This window comes from Theropithecus gelada, chromosome 16 (assembly GCF_003255815.1).
Source record: "Theropithecus gelada isolate Dixy chromosome 16, Tgel_1.0, whole genome shotgun sequence".
Lineage (NCBI taxonomy): Eukaryota > Metazoa > Chordata > Mammalia > Primates > Cercopithecidae > Theropithecus > Theropithecus gelada.
In genome coordinates this window covers 70,610,018-70,632,591 of record NC_037684.1, presented here as the reverse complement: position 1 = coordinate 70,632,591, position 22,574 = coordinate 70,610,018, and the positions used below count along the sequence as shown (strand labels likewise).

The 22,574-nt window shown below is 48.7% G+C and overlaps 1 protein-coding gene across 1 annotated transcript in view; it reads right to left on the bottom strand.

The window, feature by feature from the left end:
• HS3ST3B1 (heparan sulfate-glucosamine 3-sulfotransferase 3B1) overlaps positions 1-21,746 on the bottom strand; it is a 50,329-nt gene extending 28,583 nt beyond the window's left edge. Inside the window, exon 1 of the mRNA XM_025363685.1 lies at positions 20,724-21,746. Within this exon, the coding sequence (XP_025219470.1) occupies positions 20,724-21,277 (554 nt within the window). The 5' untranslated portion in view covers positions 21,278-21,746. The remainder of the gene's footprint in view (positions 1-20,723) is intronic.
• Between the last annotated feature and the right edge of the window lie 828 nt (positions 21,747-22,574).

Here is a 22,574-nt window from a genome sequence, read left to right as displayed (position 1 = left end):
TTTTTTTTTTTGAGACGGAGTCTCGCTCTGTCTCCCGGGCTGGAGTTGCAGTGGCCGGATCTCAGCTCACTGCAAGCTCCGCCTCCCGGGTTCACGCCATTCTCCTGCCTCAGCCTCCCGAGTAGCTGGGACTACAGGCGCCGCCACCTCGCCCGGCTAGTTTTTTGTATTTTTTAGTAGAGACGGGGTTTCACCATGTTCACCAGGATGGTCTCGATCTCCTGACCTCGTGATCCGCCCGTCTCGGCCTCCCAAAGTGCTGGGATTACAGGCTTGAGCCACCGCGCCCGGCCAAGAGATTTTCATCTTATTTTCCTATCCGACAATTTAAAAAAAGGTTTGGGTTTAAATTAATTTTTTGGAGTTATAGGGCCTGTAAATTACAATGAAATAAACAGCACTTTATACATACATATATAAAAGAGATGATGATGATAACGATGGTTATGTGTGTATATATATATATATACACACACATATATATATGAGAGAAAAATTAATTTAGAAAGTGGAAGCTAAATCTTTTACTGGTTCTTTGCACTTCTGCACCAATGCCTTTATTTTAGGAGTTCATTTGTCACTGAATCCCACTGAAACGAATGATCACAAAACTGAAAATAACCAGATTAGCCTCTTCAAACCACAGCCCTCATTCCTTTGTCCCAATTCTTATTCTGTTTTACGTACTTCAGCCCGTATTTTTTTTCAACCGCATCAGTGTTCTATGGAAGAAAAACAGCACTTACCCATATTCTGGAACTAATCTTACAGGCCAGAGTTGCTCAAGGCAGCTCACCTAAAAGGTTCTGCTGGTGATACAAACCCAGCTGGAAAGAAGGAAAGAACTGGAATTTCACAACGTGCTTTACGGGTATCGTGGGCTCATGAACCGACCCAAGGCTATCCCCTCTCCCCTCCTTCTTCCCTTTGAATAAACCAAGTGTGTAAATGGAAAAGAGAGCTGATTCTAAAGGTTCAGAGGCCAGAAGTCAAGCTCAATCCATCTTTAGAAGAAGGAAGATACATGAAGCTGTGCCAGGCTGAACAAGCCTCTCGAACCAGGAGACGAACAGGCTAATAAATTAGGATGGCTAAACTACTGAGCCGAGGAGCCAGAATCAATCCAATAGGCTGCCTCTTCTTCTAGCTCATTAACTATTTGAGATTACCATCATATGGGGAGTAGCCTCTCAGCTGGAAATTAAATTAGCCTAGCTATAAACCTGGAATGTAGACAGAAAAGTGTCTGATGAGTGAGCAATCCCGGGGAAAAGATCCACCACCAAATGCTTGTCCAAACTCCATCCTCAGGCACTCCCAGCTGGCCTTCCTTTACAATTTCTCTTTTTGAACAACAAAAGGAGTTAGACTTCCTTACTTTGGTGTTCAGAAAATGCACAGTAAATCAAGGTTGTACACACACACCCCACCGTCCCTGCAAATGGTCTGTGCAGAGGGCTGAGCTCAGTAAGAAGGGCGGCAGGCACTAATTGCACACTCAGAACAGGTGTGTGCCTGCAGAGCCACCTCTTAATTACCAGGTTGGGCATTTTGGCACTGGCAGCCTGGCACTGAATGCTGGAACTGAGCTGTTCACATTGTAGGTCCGTGGAGCTGAGAAATGGAATTTCTAATTACATGGCTTCAGCCTAATGAAAGACTCCTTCCAGACAGGCAGAAAGCAACCAGATTCGAGGACGTGGAACCTGGAACACATCCTGAGAGGATCTCTGGTGCTGGCCCTTTTTTCTGAGTGGCATCTTCTTTGATCACCAGCAAAAGCCATTTGTGTTCAACGCTACTCAACAGCATCTTACAATTCCCACTTCTGAGCTGACATATTGGAAAAAGAAAAAAAAAAAAAGCGCAGGATAACCTGTACTAGTTACCCTTTGATGTCATGAGATTAAGGCTTACTTACAAACATCCTCGATCCCCCTCGTGGTGTTACTCTCTTCTCCTGGTCTGTCCCTGCACCAACCATATTTTTTCATAGGAACCTCCTTGCCTTTTCACAGGCATTCCTTCTGCCAAGATCTTCTTTCCCACCCAATCTGTACATGAACTCTTATTCATCCATCAAAATTTCACTCTCATGTCACCTCCTCCCTGAAGCCTTCCCAATGCAGCTCCTCCCTGCCTAGACAGATTGAAATTCTCCCTCTGTAGGGTTTGTTTTTGAACTACTTCTCTTTTTGCAAGTATCATGCCATACTGTATTTAGCCGTCTCACCCTCTCCCTTTATTCTCACGCTCTACAGTCTGTCTCTGCAAAGCAATCAGGGTTTTTCTAAAATGTAGGACAGGTCCTGTCCCTTCCATTCATAAAGCCCCATACACGCTGGCATCCCACACTAAGATCTGCTTCTCTGACCCTCTCTGTCCTCATCTTTTTACCTTTTAACCTTTTTAAAAAGGTCTTGCTATGGAAAAGCGTAAGAATGATATAATGGACTTTGGGGACTCGGCGGGAGGGTGGTGAGGAATCGAAGACTAAACATTGGGTACAGTGTGCATTGCTTGGGTGACTGGTGCACCAAAATCTCAGAAATCACCACTAAAGAACTTATCCATGTAACCAAAAACCATCTGTTCCCCAAAAACTACTGAAATTAAAAAAAGTCCTTCCTGACCTCCAGCCTATAGTGTCCCTTTTCTCCCATCACCCTCTCCCACAAAACTGTCTACCCTCTCACTCTTGGTGACATTATATTTTTATTAGTCTACTTGTTTTTTTCTTTACCGCCCATCTCCCTACTCGAATGTAAGCTACAGGAGGGCAGGAACAGTGCTCATAAAATAGGCACCCGATGATATTTGTGAAATGAACAAATCTTTGAATCCCAGAGCCTGACCCAGAGTAGATGCTCAATAAATTAGTAAAGTCAGTACTTAAATTCTAAGAAACAAAACGAAAATCAGTGGACATTCAGATACAGAGAAAAAAAGAGCTAACTAGAATCAACGTGATTCCTCCCCCTCTTCCCTGTGTCCACTGTTGGTTTCCAAATGGATATAATCAATCCTCAGGGACTGCCCTAATGATGGTTTCCTCTGGGAGGAGGGTACATGGTACCTGTTCTCTCAATACTCTCTTACTGAGTAAAGAGAAGCCAAAGGATTTTAGAATGGAGACAAAACAGCACCAAATCCAAAGCAGAATGTAACCGACAAGCTGCTAGAAAACTGTCTATGGAGGGCATGTGTGAGACAGAATCTAAGCCCACCACTACACTTGGGCTTGCAATTGCTTAGGAGGCATCTTTACCTGCAGCCCAGACCGCTGCTGTCTGCTAGTGCCCCTCTCCACACCCGAGCTTCTGGCACCTATGATCCATCTGCCACATCTGGAGGCTGATCAACCACAAAAAACTCACAGCCCTCGCTGATGTGCTTTTGCACTTCCCATCCCCCAAACCCACATCCCCAAAAAGACACCATCTGGGTAAAATGAGGTGGCTTCCATCAAAGTCCTCGAAACCAGCGAAAGCTTCAGTCTTGAGGAAGCCAGTACATCTGCTGCCTGGCAAATGCTCTTTTCACAGAACCCAAAACAGTCGTGGGTCTGTTCTGTACTTCTGTTTCCAGCTGGGACTGGAAGAAAACACCACCCTAAAAATAACAGTGAAAGACTGAACATTCCCTTGGAGGAGACAGATGGGAAGGAGACACAGCCAGGGCAGGGGGCCACCCAGCCACAGTGGCAGCCCCCTAACCAGCTGCCTCCTGGCTGTGTCCTCTTGAGTCTACCTCTCAGCCTCTCTTCTCCGTCTCCTCTAAACAGAAATAGGATCTGATCGGGGCAACCCAATTCTGAGCTAGACCTTATCAATAACTGCAATCACTTTTATATGCTAACAAGGAAGATTGCTAAACTTAACCACAGTGAGTGATGGGCCCAGGACTACATCACACTGGGAGTGCTGGCAAGCAGGAGCCAAGCGTGGCTGCTTTAGACTGCTCGCAATTCTGAGACTGAGGGCGAAGGTTCGCTCCGACCCTGCCTGGTTGAGCCAGAGAGTCGTGGCCAAACGTGGCATTCCCTCATCTCCTCTCCCACTGTGCCTGCTGACATGCCCCTCCTGAAGAATGACAGGGATCCTCTCTCAGCAGCACTGGTGAAGGGAGAGGAGAGGTGGCAGGGCCCAGTCTGCAGACTACCTGCCTCTCCACACCGTCGGGCTGGAGAAGCTGGCCTGGGGAGCCTGGCGGGGAGTTGGAGAATGGCTCTCTTTCCCTCAATACTTCAAACCACAGAATGAAGGTGCCGAGGACAGTTACCCAAGCTACCCAGGGAGGCGGCAGGGAGAGGAGTGTGTGGATTCTGCAGGGGCAACGAGTGGGGATGGGGAAGCCCGTCCCAGCCATATTTGCAAACACCACAAACTGCTGCTTGTTCCTTTGGGAGCCTTACTTGAATCGCTCAGCACAGCTAAATGTGGTTCATCTTAGAAAACCATCTATGTGTTTTCTTGCTTTCTCTGTCTTGAAATCACAAATTTTTAAATTTTCCTTGCAAATACATGAAAAGAATTTGAATTCACAACTCATAGAAAGCTTGTGAATATCTCTGGTATAGGAGCTCTGCTGGCCCGAAAAACTCCCTGTCTGTAGGATAAAAGTCCTCTCTTTAATGTGCCATTCCGGCCTCTCCACCTCTGAGCCAGCCTCCGGACTCCTCTCTCCCCCAGTCCCAGGCGCCCTCTCTGTTTTGCCCAGGCTGCAGTGCTCTTGTGTGCTTCTCTGGGCCTTTTTCACACAGAGCTTCCCAGCCCTGAATATTCTGATCGGTTTCCAGGACAACCAGCCAGCAAGCTCCTATCCATGCTTCAGAGCCCAGCTGGATGGTAGCTTTTTCTTTGGGCCTCTTTCTCTCCTCTCTCTGCTTCTACAGCATTTCTTACTTTGTTCTATACACCTCTCGCCATGGCCCCTTGACCAAGATGGTGAGTTCCTTGAGGATTTGAACAACGGCTTAAAACCTTGTTTTCCCAAATGTCTGCCTATCACTTGACCCATTCTAGGAGTTCCAAAACTGTCTGGTAGATAAAATCATGAACGAAGGAATGAATGAATGAATGAATGAATGAATGGTAGACAAGATGATATTCCACCAGTAGTGCCATCTAGATGCTCTGGTCATACACTGGCAATAAGGCTGCCCTTGTTATTGCCTGATTTTCACAAGGCTGCACAGAAAGAGAAGGTGGGTATTAAATTTCCCTTTAAAAGATACGTAACTTTATAGGAAGGGAAGTGTGATAAGAATGAAAAGCTAGTCGAGTACATGCAATAGAGGATCCCACTCTGGTGTGAAACTGTTCACCCACAAACCATGTGAAATGTCCTTGCCAAACGCCTCCTCCAGAGCAAGGGCTCAGGTAGACGTGAGCAGGCTATCCATGCAGGTGTTACAATTTCCCTGAATACGAAGAATCTATGGTAAGTGTATCAGGAGATAATAAGATAACTATGGCAAGCTTAGAGTGCTTGCAGGAGAAATCCAGATACTCCTGTAACTTTAGTTTTATACAAACAGGTAAATCAATCCCCATCTCTCTCTGTTAAAAGGCTCCACTCGCCTCCTTCCCCAGTGACACTTAATCTGAAAGTTTCCTTTGTTTCTGGTGCTGTGTGAACTGCAGAACACTTTTCAGTGTTCCCCTTGGCCACACAAAAAGGGGAAAAGGCATTTTTAAAGATAGTTATTGGCTTCGATTGCAGCTCAAGGCTGCCAATGTTTACATGTGGCACTCACGTTATTTAGTGAGGACCTCAACGTTACACCCAGGGTGAGCAATCATCTCGGAGCCAGCATAAAACATACACAGACCCCAAGAGGAGCTACACAGTGCCAGGCAGGCTGAAAAAAAGCTTCACCTTTTCCAACACCATCAAACATCTTGCTCCATAAACACCACCGACACAGAACACTTACCTTTGAAAACAGACATAAGCTGCTTGGGGGAAAGCTGAACCTGCAATTAGCCTGCTTACGGAATAACAGCAAGTGGAGGCCTACCAAAGGAGCTTTCTGCAAGACCCGACTTGAAATCCTAATCAGCAAGTCTGTTCCCCTGGCCTCGGCCTCAGCCTCAGCCACTTTTTATCCAGGGTCCTTGATTCACTGCAACTCCACTTCTCGCTCTTTATTCTTTTTGCAGCAATCATCTGGGGCCCGGGGAGGGTGCAGACACATTAGGTTTGAGATGACATCACAGTGGGAGATGTGCAGGAGAGGAAGAACTCAAGCTATAGGAATAGGAAGCCTGCTGCAAGGGGTAAAGGTGGATGGAGAGAGAGCGGGAGCACAGGATTAGGGTCAGACTCTTAGAACTGCAAGAAACTTCAGAGACCTCTTTGGCCAGTGTGGCCCAAATTGGCACCTGGATGGACACAATGTCTCAGGATGCTGGTAGGTATGAATGAAAGAAGGGTTCTGTACTCATGGGGGAAATGCTAGGTGAAACAAACATTTATTTACTTTAATTTATAAATATTTTTTTTTTTTTTTTTAGCTGCAGTATTTATCAGGGCCTTTAATAGGCTAACATGGAACTCTTTTTTTTTTTTTCTACACTCTAACTATTAATCAATCCTTTTTTTGTTGTTGTTATGGAATCTTGCTCTTGTTGCCCAGGCTGGAATGCAATGGTACAATCTCAGCTCACTGCCACCTCCACCTCCCAGGTTCAAGTGATTCTCCTGCCCCAGCCTCCCGAGTAGCTCGGATTACGGATTGCAGGCACCCACTACCACATCTGGCTAATTTTTTGTATTTTCAGCAGAGACGGGATTTCACCATGTTGGTCAGGCTGGTCTCGAACTCCTGACCTCAGGTGATCCACCTACCTCGGCCTCCTAAAGTGCTGGGATTACAGGCATGAGCCACGACACCCAGAAGAACTTTCTCTTCACTCAAAGAAACATGGAACAGTGCATCTCAAAGTGTGACCTGCAAGACTACCCACAAATTGTCCTGGAGGAGATACACGCAAAACCTGAGAGGAAGCATTTAAACCTATTATAAGTAATTTGACATTGCGACAGCATCCAAGGCCATATATGATCAATGAACTCACTGACCAGTGTGCGCGTTGCTAATTGTATGGCAGGAGGCACACGGCATGCTCTGTGTGCTTGTCACATGTCATAGGACAACAAATTGAGCCACAGTGGATTGGGGGAAAACGTGGTCCTACAGCAGAGTTGGCTGAGAACTGGTTTAGGAAACGCTGCTCGTTCCAATTTCTATGGTACACATCAGGTATTCTGCTGACAACAGAATAACTGAGTGACCTGACTAGGTCACATCACAATGTATCCACAGCAAAAGGCTGACCTTAAGACTTACCAACTGGGAAACCCGATAAAAGAAAAGTCAGTTAGGGAACTAAAAAAGTAAAAAATAGGAGAAGCATGTCACTGAAAATGATTTCATCATCACGGTGATTCTGATTTTAATGGGCAGCCAGCTAAGCAGACCTCCACACATCCTCTCCTGCGATCCCTATGAAGGTGTAAAATGAAAAAGCCAAATAGATAAAAGCTCCTGCCCAACTCTCACAAGAATGCCCGTGATGAACTGGATTGAGGACATTTAATCCTGAAATGTACATACCTGAAAAAAGTGGGAAAACCGTTTGCAGCTCCCCACTCTGGTAACAAATGAGAGAAGCTGCCCAAGTGTGAGACAGGAAGGGGCAGGGAGGGCGGAATGTGGGAAGGAGAGAAGATTCTCCCATCTAAAAGCCCAGGGGCTCACCAGGTCCAGCCATTTGTTGCCATGAGAAAGGCAGGCATGGTACTGTCCCATCCTTTATAAAAGCAGCAGGAAATCGGGATTTGTATGTGAAATCTCCCAGCCTGTCAACATAGGCAATACATGTGCATGTTTTAAAACTCCATGAATGGCCGGGCGCGGTGGCTCACGCCTGTAATCCCAGCACTTTGGGAGGCCGAGGAGGGCGGATCACGAGGCCAGGAGATCAAGACCATCCTGGCTAACACAGTGAAACCTCGTCTCTATAAAAATACAAAAACTTAGCTGGGGGTGGTGGCGGGCGCCTGTAGCCCCAGCTACTCCGGAGGCTGAGGCAGGAGAATGGCGTGAACCCAGGAGGCGGAGCTTGCAGTGAGCCGAAATCGCACCACTGCACTCCAGCCTGGGTGGCAGAGCAAGACTCCTGTCTCAAAAAAAACCACAAAAACCCATGAACATTCACTGTTAGGCTTCATTGATATTAGGTTCAACAACAGGCAAAACTAACCGGTGGTGGTAGAAGGTGAGATAGTGGTTGTTCTTGGGATGGGGACAGTAACCAGAAGGGCATACAGAGGTAGCTTTGGGGGTTCTTGAACTGCCACTTCTTGGCGCTTGTTACCAACAACATACTTGTATGTTTGCCTTGTGAAAAGTCATCAGGTCGTGCACTTCTGATTTGTATACTTTTCGGTAAGTATGTTAATAAAAATTTAAATAAGAAACCCAGGCCAGACAGGGTGGCACACGTCTGTAATCCCAGCACTTTGGGAGGCCGAGGCGGGTGGATCACCTGAGGTCGGGAGTTCAAGACCAGCCTGACCAACATGGAGAAACCCCGTCTCTACTAATAATACAAAATTAGCCGGGCTTGGTGGCTCATGCCTGTAATCCCAGCTACTTGGGAGGTTGAGGCAGGAGAATCGCTTGAACTCAGGAGGCAGAGGTTGCAGTGAGCCGAGATTGCGCCATTGCACTCCAGCCTGGGCCACAAGAGCAAAACTCCGTATCAAAAAAACAAAACAAAACAAAAAAAGAAACCCAAACCCCACAGATTTATAAATAATGTAATGTCTGAGATTTCTTTCAAATAATACTGAAAAGAGATAACACAGCACTTCCTTAGAAATAACGGAGGGGGCCAAGCGCGGTGGCTCATGCCTATAATCGCAGCACTTTGTGAGGCCAAGGTGGGTGGATCACCTGAGGTCAGGAGTTCGAGACCAGCCTGGGCAACATGGTGAAACCCCACCTCTACTAAAAATACAAAGTCAGTCAGGTGTGGTGGCGTACGCCTGTAATCCCAGCTACTTGGGAGGCCGAGGCAGGAGAATCACTTGAACCTGGGAGATGGAGGTTGCAGTGAGCTGAGATCACATCATTGCATTCCAGCCTGGGCAACAAGAGTGAAACTCCGTCTCAGAAAAAAAAAAAAAAAAAAAAAAAAAAAGAAATGAAGGGGGGAAGTCTTGGGGAAGGTATAAAATAAAGCCATGTCCAGAAGTGGTTAAGAGAGTGGTGTTCATATGCGGGCTGCCATCTCTCTGAGGTTTCTCCTTTTGTGTAGGGAGAGCTAAATTAACTGGTGCTTCAAGGAAGAGGATGTCCTGCAGAGAAACAATGCACGCAAGCCGTCTTGGCACAGGTAAGGGTGGTGACTAGCAGAGCTAGCAGCTGCAGAGTAAGTAAGGGCCAAGTTCTCCGTGGACCGCATGAAGTTGGGATGGGCCGGATCAGCTTTATATAAGACATTTTTGGCCAGGGGCAGTGGCTCACGCCTGTTATCCCAGCACTTTGAGAGGCCAAGGCGGACGAATCACAAGGTCACGAGTTCGAGACCAGGCTGGCCAAACATGGTGACACCCCGTCTCTACTGAAAAAAAAAAAAAAAAAAACAACAAAACCAATAATTAGCTGGGTGTGGTGGTGGGCACCTGTAATCCCAGCTACTCAGGAGGCTGAGGCAGAATTGCTTGAACCCAGGAGGCGGAGGTTGCAGTGAGCCGAGATCATGCCACTGCACTCCAGCCTGGTTGAAAGAGCAAGACTCTGTCTTGGAAAAAAAAAAAAAAAGACATTTTCATGCACACTGCTGGTGACTGTACAAAACCCAGTGTCTCCACGGGTGGGGCGTTCACGGTGCTGGACAATATAGCTCAGAAGCAACGGGCCCCAGAGTATAAAATGTTGGAGGGGGCGTGTCAGTGTGATCCCAAGAGCTGAGAATCTGAGTGGCGTGGTTGTGGGGGGCAGCGCAAAGGGCAGGTGGGAGAGAAGGGATGAGTTTGTAGAGGAGGGGATGGGAGCAGGCTTCAATCAGAGAAGGGGAGTCAAATGCACAGATGTTGGGGCAAAGGCTACAGGGATGGCAGGAAAGTGCTGGGTTGACACACGGATGGCGTGGTTGAAGACTGCCACCATCAACATGGGCATCACAGCAACAGAGACAGGCTAGGAACCAGTGTGGGGAGTAAAAGAGAATAGGGACAGAAAAATGGATGAAAAAAACCAGAACCTTGCAAATGCTTTTAAGTGGAAAAGTCTACATCTTTGGGAGGAAAGAAACAACAGAAGAGATGGCTTAAACTGGTCCAGAAGGAACATGGCATTGAATTGCAGCCAGGTAGACAGCCTCCAAGTTGTGGAGTTTGAAAGGCCCTCAGGGAGTCATTCCCTTCTTCCTTAGGTCCAAGAGGTAGAGCCACCTACAGATACAGCTGTATGACCTTAGGCAATCTCTGTGAGTTTCCGTTTCCTCCCTTGGAAAATAACGGAAATCACACAGGAAGCATCACTGTTAAGATTAAGTAAGCTCCTGGCCCACTCGCCTGCACGCAGCAAGTTTTCGCATACTGAGGCTAAGACATATTTTTTTTTCCTTTTTTTAAAATCACACAGTCGCTGACTTTCTGGCCCCTTCTTACCTCCTTAGCCCTCTTCGGAAAGCTACTGGAAAAGTAAAATGCAAAAATCACATTTGAAAATTCGTACTACCTTATCTCATGCTTCTGCTTCCTCCTCCAATGGTTTTCAGATTTACCAGTAATTTAGTAGGACTAATGATTTCAAAAATAAAAATAAAAAATCAGGCTTAAATTGCCTGGAGATCTCCTCGAGCCCGTAGATGTCAGTCCACTGACTAAAACACGCTTCTCAGGGACAAGTTCATGGCTCCTGTACTTCCTCAGTGCTTTAAGTGCTGCCTTGCACTAGATAAGAGCAAGTGCTCCGATGGGATTTTTGAGGCAGTAAAACTACCCTGAATGCTACTACAATGTGGGATACAGGTCATTACGCATTTGTCCAAACCCATGCAATGTACAACACCAACAGTGAGCCTTAACGTAAACTGCGGACCCTGAGTGATGATGTGTCAAATGCGGGTTCATCAGTTGTAACAAATGTACCAGTCTGGTAGAGCATGTTGATAGTGGGAGGCTGTGTGTGTGTAGGAGTGATGAGTATTTGGGAAATCTGTGTACTTTATTAAATTTTGCTGTGAACCTAAAACGGCTCTAAAAATATGGTCTGGGTCTGGCATGGTGGCTCACACCTGTAATTCCAGCACTTTGGGAGGTTGAGGAGGGCGAACTGCTTGAGTCTAGGAGTTTGAGACCAGCCTGGGCTAGCATAGTGAGATTTCATCTCTACACATTTTTTTTTTTTAATTAGCCAGGCATGGTGGTGTGCACCTGTAGTCGCTGCTACACGAGAGACTGAGGTGGGAGAATCGCCTGAGCCCGTGAGGTAGAGGTTGTGCCACTGCACTCCAGCCTAGGTGACAGAACAAGATCCCGTCTTAAAAATAAAAAAAAAAATATATTTTTTAAAAAGTGCTCAATAAATCCTTGTTAGATGAGTGAAAAAGTAAGTAAACACGATTTACACGAATGTATTATTCATTGACTATAGAAAAGGATTTTAAATGGTCACCTTTGGCTTCCTCCATTAATAAGTATTTTAAATCAATGATAAGGTAATGATGACTGCCTTTCTCTCTTTACCCCATTACGTGCCACACTCATCCACCCACACACTTGGGGATCTTCCGTGGGAACAGGATGTTTACTGCTTTGTGTATCTGTGTCAACTGGCAGCACTAGCATATGCTAAGTGCCCGGAGGCAGACTGGAACAATCAGAGAAGAGGGCACCAGGGACCAGCCCCATAGCACATCAAGAGGAAGGGCTGGACCCAGCCAGGAGAGTTTCCTGTGCACAAGGCCAGGACGGGCAGGGAGAGGCTGCTCAGCTAGGAAACGGCACCAGGAGCTACCTGGAAGAGAGTTACTGGTCTCTAATTGTGTGCTCTGTGTGTGTCTCTCCCCAGGGAAATTGTACTTTTTTAATGGAAGTAATCACGAAATTTTGTATTTCTTCAACATCTCATGCAACAATGTTCAACGTCTTATGTGCACTTCCCGACGTGCCCTTTTCATAGGCCTTTAGAAACGCGAGGAAAAAGGTTGCCTTTTTCAAATCCACAAGAGTTCTTGGCACCACGGAGGAAGCCTATCCGCAAAGGCTGGGGCTGGGGCGTTTGTGGGCTGAGTCCACCTTGGGCAGCACTAGAAATGGGTGGGCTTATCAGTGCCCACGAGCAGAGATCCCCTCTCCCCTCTGAGGCTGTCCAGGAGAGCCTTCCTTCCCCTCCTCCGGGTAGGAGCGGCTGCAGGGCCCTGTGCACACGGCTTAGGGTTAGGAGGACTAGCCTTACAGGAGTGAGCAGCGGGGAAGGTGCTGGGGAGAGGGCGGACCACTCGGTCTGAGTCCAGGTGAGATTCAGGAATCGGGAGGGGGCTTGAGACTTACTGGCCTTTTCTTCCTCTCCTCTCCCCTCCATCCCAGTCCTTCTCACTTTCTCTTCAACCAGTCACTTAATGGGCCAAATTATGGAAATCAAGGTATTCTATGTTATCTCCCGAATCTGCGGAATCGCCTTACAGGCACCCATTATAGAAGTGGGTGGAAAAAGGATTATCCATTTCTTTCCCCCAAAGAGAAAAGGGGGCGGGGAAAGGGAGAAACGAAAAGCGTGCTCTTTGCAAACTGACTCAACTAAATTCACTTTCTTGCCAGCGACCCCGCCCGCTTCCCAGATCCAAAATAAGGTCGGAAAAAGCCGAAGTGTCCTCTCTGGCTGTAAAGAATCCACTAGGGCCCACGTCCTGCCGGCGAGGGCTGCCTAAGGCGAGGCGGTCTCCCTGCAGGACTCGGGAGCCGAACATTCGGGGAACACACATCTCCGCTCCAGAAAACAGGAGAATTTGTGCAGGAGGGTGCAGACAGGACAAAGAGAGAGGAACCAAAGGAAGAGAGTACAATAGATCAGCTGATAGGCTCGACTTGGAAAGCGAAGGCAGCTCAGGACCAAATCAGCAGCACGGAGTCGAAGCTGAGCAGGGTAACAGCCAGGCCAGCACCGGCGGGGGCGGGGCGCACCCGCTCAGCCCGCCTCTCTGGGCGGGGTTCTCCTCTCAGGCGGAACCCCATTGGTCTCTCCGCACCCCTCCACCCAATCAGCAAGAAGACGGGTCCCGCCGGCACCGCCCACCTCGGGTGCGGGCCGCTGAGCCAGGCTCAGCCCAACAGGTGAGGCCGGACGGCGGGGCTGGTCACGTGGCCACGGCCGACGACCCGGCCGGCAGAGGGGCGGGGGAGGCGGCCCCAGTCTCGGCTGCCAGCCCTGCCCCCGCACTGGGAAGCTCAGCCATCTGTCTCCGGCTCAGCGGCCCCCGGGCCAGAGGCGGCGATCCCGCGCGACACCAGGGCCTCGCCGATTGATGCCCGAGGCCAGGCGACTCGGAGCCATTTTCCCAGCCCGTGGCAGCGCCCCCGGCTACCCTTCCACAACGCAATGTCCAAGCCGACGCCCCCCTTGCTCCCGAAAGGAGCGGACACGTGGCAACGTCGTGGGCCGCTGGGGCCCTGCTGGACACTTCCGTCCCCAGACCTGAAAATGGGGGGCGGCTCTCTCCCCCCGCTCCATTCATTAAATCACGAGTGGGATTCTCACTGCTCTTCCCAATGTTTCTTTCACTCTCCATTTGCTTCTCAAACCTCAAGTTGCCCAGAACTATCTTTCAGCATTTTATGGGTTTCTAAGCAAGGGTGACAGTGTTAAGTAGTGTGGGGCAAAAGACTTGGGAGAAAACAGGGATTCTGAATCCTACGTGTAAGGTGCTTCACGGACACACATGGAATCGTTCACATTCTAGGCAATGGTGTTTAAAACAGTGACCCCTTGGCGAGAGAGTCTGGGCCGAAACACAATCAACTTGATGTTAAACCAGAGTCTTATTTGTTCACATTTGCCATATTTAGAACAAAAATATCTTATTCCAACACTGTATGGTGGGTGTACTTTTTTTTGCTGTCCGGAAAATATAAACTCCGCTCGGACAGTACTCTTCAACCAGCTCTAAATCTAAAGATACGCACTCATAATTTTTACAAACAGCAATCTTTGGGAGGCAAAACCTGTGCAGTACAACTTTGCTATTTAAACATGTTTCATCCACGACACAGTGAAGTACATTTTCTGAATGAGCCAGTAAAAATATATTTTTGATATTTTTCAGGTTACAGAAATTGTGTGAAATTTGTATTTAAAAGAACTTATAAAGGAAATTTATACCACTTTTATCTATGTACAAATAAAATTAATGGTGGGTTTTATTAGCATTAGCAGTATTTTAACACATAGCCTCTTGGTTGCCATAAAAATTATTTATTATCATTTTATTAAGATGGTAATTGCTTCTCACATCCTAAACTTTTCCCCAAATCTCTTGACAAGAAAAAATCAGAAATAAAAATCAGCATGCACGAACATCAGTTTTATTTGATGTTAGTTTTATTTTGGCATAGTTTGAGAGAAACCCGAGAGTTCCAACAAGGTAATGTTTTAAATATATAAAAAGTTTCATGCTCTACTTACAATTAGTTTTCAAAGATATCAGTATCTCATTTCTTTTCGGTCATGGTAAATGTTTTCATTCGAGGTAGGCAGCATATTGTTTTCATTACCCTTTAAAATATGCCACATACTTGGGGGACTCATTTTGCTGGAATTCCTGACTGTCCCAACAGCCTAGGATTGAAATTTCTCTTACTGTCTGAAATCATCGACTGTTAAATGAGAGAGGTAGCGCCCTATTTGGAAACTAACTCTATTCACAGCAAAAGAAATGCTCATTATGCCCTGCCTTTAGAGTAGGCATTTTGTGTTTCTGTCAATCAACTTAATTTCCATGTTCATAGAGTGAGAACATAAAGTATTCAAAAAACTACTGACATAGAAACCAGTCGGCAAGCAGCCTGAGTCACGTATTTCAGTTCTGAAGCTTTAAATAAATGCCACCTCCCTGATTCATAAAACTAGCTGACTGGTGAGTTTGTCTTTTTAAAAATTCCTGGTATGCTTTTAATTATAAATAATTTTAGTGATTCAAGGAGTCATTTCGTATAACCAGAAAACCTTATTCCTACAACATATTATAAACCAAAAGATAAATTAGCATACATATGTGGGATGAGGTTATGTGACATTGACTTTTCAAAATATTAAAAAGTTTTTTTTTTTTTTTTTTCAGACTAAAACATCAAACTAGAAACTCAGAAGCTGTGACAGGTCATTCTAAAGTTTCAAGCAATACAACTTGAGCTGGAAAACTATCTTTCACAAATACTAGTCTGTGCTAAATTATAAATTTTCAATTATCAGATTCCATTAAAAAACATAATCTAGTTTAGCCAACATGTAATTCCTACTTGTAGTATTCTATTTTGATAAATATTTTTGAAGACATGTACTGCAACCTAATTTTTAGAGACCTGTTCAATAATAACATATCATTTGGAAGATAATAAGTGTAATCTAATTCATATATTTTAGCATCATATTTATCTAAAACAAATGGGTTGCTATTAAATTTTGACTATTTTATTAACTCAGAGCATCTGGGAAAACACTTATGATTAGGTTAATTTATGTTATATTTTCCCTTCAACTTGTAGAAGATTAATCAACCATTTTATGGTCTAATTTAGGTGCCTAATTAAAAACAGAGTTCAACACATGCTCCACTGTCTTGCTAATAAATCTTGACAGCTTTGTAACATGATGGTTTGTATTTCAAATTGTTGCATACAAATGTAGATTTTTTTTTTTTTTTAATCTTCACCCAGCATCTTGGAAGTGAGTTACATACTTGGTTTAAACTCTGGGACTGAGAGAGTGCAATTACTTCAAAATGGATTATCCCCAATCAGATCTTATCTTAAATTTCCCTCGGTGAAGACAGAAACATTCTTTGCTACCAGGTTTTCTGAAGTAGACTAGAAAAATAGGGGGCAGTTTTGTTTTCTCAGCATTTGTTACATTGAAAATGTAGGGAATATTGCTATTTTCAGCTATTAGCCTTCAAGAGAGAGATTTCTGAAGTTACAGAGTTTTCTATTTTCATTCTAAAAAAATCTGCTGAAAGTGTTAGCTGTAATTGTCTGCTGATTAATCAGTACAAGTTAATTATGGACTTGATTTGAGGGCACTCTTTTTTATGAGTAAATTAATTCCACGAAGTTCTGGAACATGTCATTTAACCCCACAACTTCCCAGCCTTAAAAAGGGCAAATGGCAGAAGATAAATCTCAAGAGGGACACTCACTATGTTTTCTCTGTCCGGATGCTTGAGGGATTTTTTGTCATTTTAGTGACTCCCTTGATTCTAACTGTCCTTTGCAGAAAAATGAAACTGACACAGTGGTGTGATTATCCTCACTCTAGTTATTAACCAATGTTAGATGTAGTAACTAGCCTGTTTGGGGGCTGATATTGTTTTCAAGTGAATGACAAAATCTGCAGTCTGCACTGAGACCACTAAAGGCATGTCAGAAAGCTGTCAAACTCTTCTAAGGCAAACTCAGTTTTGGACCCATGCTATATGATAAATATCCCGCTTCGATCACTTAAGCGAGGAAGCGTGATCCAGAATGATCCAGAATGATCTCTGAAGCAGAACTGCCTGGGTTGATATATCAGCTTTGGTTCTTCCCAGCTGTGAGATCTTGGGCAGATTGCTTAACCTCTCTGTGCCTGTGTTTCCTCATCTGTAAAAGTACCTACTTCACAGAACTGCAATGAGGATTAAATTTGCTAATCCTGTAAAACTTGAAACAGTGCCTGGCACATAGGGAAAACATTCGGTAAGTGTTAGCTACCACCATTATTATGCCACACACACACACACACACACACACACACACACACACACACACACAATATACTTTGTTTAATGTTGGCCAGAGCATTAAAGTGTCAGCTTATTTTGTATAACCCAGAATGGGAAAGGGAGGCAGAGGTGGTAAAGGGAGTTTCTGCCGCTGTACAGTCTAAGGCATATTTTTGTATAACAAACGATAATTACGCAATATTTCGCTAACTTAATTCCCAAACGGAGGTCATTAAAATTTCAGAATATTTACCAACACTTCAGTAAAATCACAAAGTGAAACTTTAAAAGTTACAGATTTATTTTTTTGACCATTCAAAGTTTAAATTAACATCCCAAGTGTAAATGTACAGGGCAGGTGCTTTCTCCACCTTGGCATATGTGAAATTGTCCTGAAACACAGCCCCATGTTTCCCAAACACTATGGGGTACCCATGGAACAGGAGATAACACCCAGTTTCACCAGCCTGCTTGATGAACCTCTCTGTGGTGCCTGCTGAGTTTGGGAGGCCTGATTCAAGAGGGTTGCATAACGAATTGGAAAAGTCAACCGAGAAGAGTCATCATCGCAGACTAAAACCAACTGCAGTTCCAGTGTGGATGGACACTCCGTACTAGCACGTTTGATTTTTGCGGGGTCAAGGAGGTAGAAAGGCTCCCACTCTCTGGCCAGTGGCACGGTCAGCTCTGGGCACCACCTCGGTGGGTTCCATCTCTCCGTGACCCCTCCTGATCCTGCTGATGGTGTCTCCTTTTGCCAAGTGGAAGGAAGAGCAATCAAATTCCGAGATGTCATGCAAATCTGCCAGGCCCTGGGCTACTGGTTAGGCCACTAGCAGGCTGTGTATCAACCGATTAAACCCGTTAACGACTCCCAGACACAGCCACGACCTCGTTCTCTAACAGATTACGATGCTGATCCTCAGACTCAACCATCCGTGCCCATCGTTTTTTGTTCTTAATGCCTTCAAAATGTCTCCCCACTCTCATATTCTCTAGTTTTTGAGGACTTGTTTTAACCAGGTTTCTGAATTACAACTCTCCCTGGTTAATTACTATTTATACTCTTCTCCAATTGGCTGCCTGACTGCAGGGACAGAGCGGAGGTACAATGGCGCACACCTCTGGCAAGGAGCAAAGCTTGGCAGACAGGAGAGAACTCCAACGCGGGCGAAGGGTGCACTCTGCGCACCAGATTTCAGGTAAAGCGCTCTGGGTCAGGAGTCTCCTCCTGGCGGCGTGGTCTGTTTAAAGTTAAAAAGGTCGCCTTCAAAATAATTGTGACGTCCATATCTTTGCCCAGACATCCATTCATTATTCTTAAGTAATTAAAAATTTTAAAGTAAACAGATAGCATTTAAAATATTTTTTTCCCCCTTAGAAAATATCCACCAACCCTGCGGCCGCGCCAGGCGCTGCTGGTGCAGTCCAGGAACGCAGTGTTTGGGGCCAGTTGCGGCATTTACAGTGGGCTCCTCCGGCCGCCCGGTCCGCTGGGTCACCGCCCCGGGCCCTGTGCCTCCTGGACCCGGGAGTCCTGCTTGTCAGTTCAGAGAGATGGCTCGGGAGGACGAAGAACCTCCCGCCTCCGGCGGCCCAGCTAAGCCCTTGCGACCCCCTAGGTCCAGCCGCCGTGCGTGGCCGCTCGCAGAGCAGCCCCCCGGGCGCAAGTACCCACCCGAACCTCCCGGGCTGCGCTCTCCGCTGCTGGCGCGCGGCGAGGGTTTCCATGCGACTTCGTTCTTCATTCAGCGTTTTTGAGTCAATCAAAAAGAACGTGGCAGGTGGAGGGCAGCCGCCTAAGAGACTGCGTGAGCCCTCCTGTGGGGATTTCCATAGCTTGCCCCAGGTGCTTCAAAACCGCCTGACATTAAGGGTTCAGTCCTTTTCCTGCCAGTTCCTCCCAACCCGGCCCCAAGTGTGTCTGATCTCAGAAAATCCTAGGCTGCCTCGAGGCTCTGGCGGGTTCCACCTGGAAGGGCGCTAGTTATAGCCTGCCGCCCGGCCCTGGAATCACCATCCCAGGAGGAGGGGGAGTGGTGGTGGTAGAAGTAATAACAATACAATCGATGACAATAGCTAACAATTAGAGAGGTCCTCACGTGCCTGCGAGGCACCTTACCGTACCAGCTCATTCACTCTTCCCATCCCTGCCCAGAACTTGCATTATTCCCACTGCACAGATGAGAGCACTGAGGTTCACGCGACTAACCGGGACGTGAATCCAGGCGTCGGACTCCAGAGCCCCCATTCTTGTCCACCAGTATCCCGAGAATGGGTCACAGCCCGGGAACGGTGGGAAGGGTGACTGTCACAGCTGGCTAAAGCTCGAGACTTGGGCAACTCCTGACAATAATAAAAAACATTAAGGACAAAGGGGAAGGGGTAGGACGAGGCTGGGAAGGGAGTGGTTTTAATCCGCGGGGTCAGCCCTCTTTTATTCTCCATCCCACCCAGGTCCCGAGAGTGGGGTGGGCACAAGGAGAGGGGTTCAGTTCTCTTCTCCTCTTTTGTTTTCCCAAGTCTCGAGCCTCTGTGAAGCTAATTGGGCCTGGAGGGGTGCCTGAACGTCGTGTTGGCTGGGGTTGCGGGTGGAGACCCCAACAAAAAGGTCGGTACCTGGGCCCCTGGTTGAAGACAGTTACTGGAGGTCGAAATCTAGATCTCCTGCCCACTCGCGCCTTACCCGAAGCTCGGGAATCCCAACAGCTCACCCCAAAGACCAGCAGCTGCGGAAAGCAGTGGGCAGAGGTAGTGATTATGACCCGGGGGCCGCTGTCCCTTTGGAACCTGACCCGCAACCCGAGTCGAGAACAGAATTTCCGGAAACCGCGACCTCAAAGCAACCCTCATTTCTCAATCAATGGGCCCCCGAATATTCTTTGCCCCGGACCTGTAAAAGCCCCGCGGAGACACGCGTCCTTGCTTTCGCTATCCCAGCACCGAGGCCAGGGAGGCGGAAACGGGCGGCGGTGCCCGGGGGCCCGGACGCCTTCAAAGCCGCGCGCCGCTCCAGCCGGTTGCAGTGCGCGCCTTTGCCCGACAGGGACCAGCACAACTCCACGCTCTGCGCGCCGCCCGCCCGCCCGCCAGGCGGAGGTACCGGGCCACCCGCCCAGCTCACCCTCCCGAGCCCAGGCAGCTCGCGAGCTAGGCGGGTCTGACCCCCTTGGGGTTCCGGTAACCAGGCGGACTGTAACAAAAAGTTAACAGACTCTGCAGCCTCGGCGGGACGCCACGGCCCCCACCCCCTCTCCCCATCTGGGAAGCAGAAGCTGCTCTAGAAGTTCTTTGAGGGCGGAGACCAACCAAAGGGGCGCAGAACATTCCCAGCGTCTCGGGCTCCGGGAGGAAAAATTTAAGACGGGTCATAAAATACTATTCGAGTCGGATACCGCCATAGTTGGAGGGTGGCTCGCTTTGCTGAGCGCGGTCTCAGACGCTGCCCTTCTTCTTTGCGGCGAGGTCGCCTGATTAATTCAAGGGCACCATAGACCACTGAGCCGCCAGTGCTCCGCGAGAACTTTCTGGTGTTGTGACGAGAACCGAGCGGAGCGCAACCCTCACCGCACCCAGACAGGATGCGCGGCGCAATCTGCGGTGGTTTCCCTGCCCCGCCCCGGGTGGTCCGAAGCGGTAACACTGCCACTTCCCTATCATACGCCATGTCTCCCTTCGCTCAGGGTCTGAATCGACGATGGAGACCCTGCCCCTGGCAGGGAAACTCACCGGTACCAAGCGAGGCCCTTGTCGTAGCTGCGATCGAAGAAATGGGGCTCCGCACCCACGGCGCGCACGTCGGGGTGCACGCGCAGAAACTCCAGCAGCGCCCGCGTGCCGCCCTTCTTCACGCCGATGATGATGGCCTGCGGCAGCTGCTTGCTCCCAGACCCACTGAAGAAGCTGGAGATGGGGCTTGGGGAGTCCGGCACCTCGGGACTCTGCTCCTCAGGGCTCGCAGCGCCCTCGACCATCTCCTTGCCTGAAGCCAGTGGGGTGGCTGGCTGCGCCCGGAACGGCAGCCTGGGGGGCGTCCCGTCCGGAGCTGTGGCCAGGGCTGGCGGGACGTGTGCGGCGCGGGACCCGGAGCCCAGCAGCAGCAGCCCCCGCGCGGCAGCGCAGGAGCCGGCGCAAGAGTACAGGAACATATAGAGCCAGACGCAGAGCATGGCGAAGAGCAGCGCGAGCTTCCTCCTCACCGGCGGCGGGGGCGGCGGCGGCTGCGGTAGGAGCCGGCCGGGGACATCGAGGCAAGATCTGCCGCCACTCAGGCGCTGCCCCATGCGCTGCCCGCGGGCGCGACCAGGGGCATGGCTCAGCACATGGCGTGGGTCCCGCCAGGCAGTGAGCGCAGAGAGGGTTTCCCGGCCCGCTGGACGCCTGTGTGGCTGGGTTTATTGCCCCCGCGTGCCCGCGGCCGCCGCTGCTGCTGCTGCTCTTCCCCAGGTGGCGGCGGCAGCTGTAGCGGCGGCGGCTCTTGACATATTGCCCGGCAGGAGCTGCAACTGCAACGGAAAGTCGGGACGGCGGTAACTGCTGGCCGAGGGTCTGCTCCTGGGGCGCGACGACGCGCTCGGGGCCTGGAGGACGTTGCACTCCCGCGCCCTGGCCACTCTAGACGGTGCGCCCCGCCGCACGCCGGGGCTGCCTCCTTGCAGTCCTAAGAACTGAGCCTGGAGCAGCCCCGGCACTTCCCCGCAGAGGCTGCGGAGGCGAACTGCGCAGGAAGAGAGCTGGGGACCGAGGTGGAGTGGGCGGTCCCAGCCTTCCAGAGTGACGGGCTGCTCTACCTACCAAAAAATCCCGAACGCCATGCAAATACAGGCACTTCGCCGAGCTCTCAGCAGCCAACCCTCTCCCAAGACGTGGGGGTGTGGAAAGGCTTCTGGGCGGTGTAGGGCGGTCGGGGATTGCCATTGGCTGCGGAACAAGGGGCGGTCCCAGAGGGGCGGAGTTAGGGGCTGGTGACAGGAGCAGACGGTGGGAAGAATACTGCAGTGACCGAGCGCTGGGAGAGGTCCTACCCTACTGAGTGGTGCGTTCCGGCACCCGCATGCATTTCCGCACTCGTTCCCTAGAAGTCAGCCTTGGCGGTAGTTGCCCAGATGTTGGGACACGAGTCCCCATCCAGATGTTTCGCAGGAGGTTTCGTGATGCTTACGTGTTGCAGAGTAGGGAGGCGGTTGGAGGAGGGAGAGCAGGGCCGGAGATGCACTAGGCACTCGAACCCCCCTCCCCAACCCACGCCGGAGACTTATTCGGAGGCCCTTCCTGAACAGGCACGGGATTAGGAAGTTAAAGCAGAAAGAGTGTTTGGAAATCGCTGTCGTGTGTGTGTGTGTGTGTGTGTGTGTGTGTGTGTGTCTTTCCTTCTTTGCCTGGTTAGCTTGGCCTGCCAGTTAACTGAGATCAGTGTAAAGTGTCCTTAACAAAAATCTCCAGCCTTCCAAACTGCCGAAAGTAGGTTGGGGAGGGGAAAAGAGACAGGAGAAATTAACAGGAAGAGAGAGTCTGGTAAATGAAAGTTTCCTGGTCGAAACGTGTGTGTGGGAGTCACGTGTAGGAAGTTTTATCTGGATA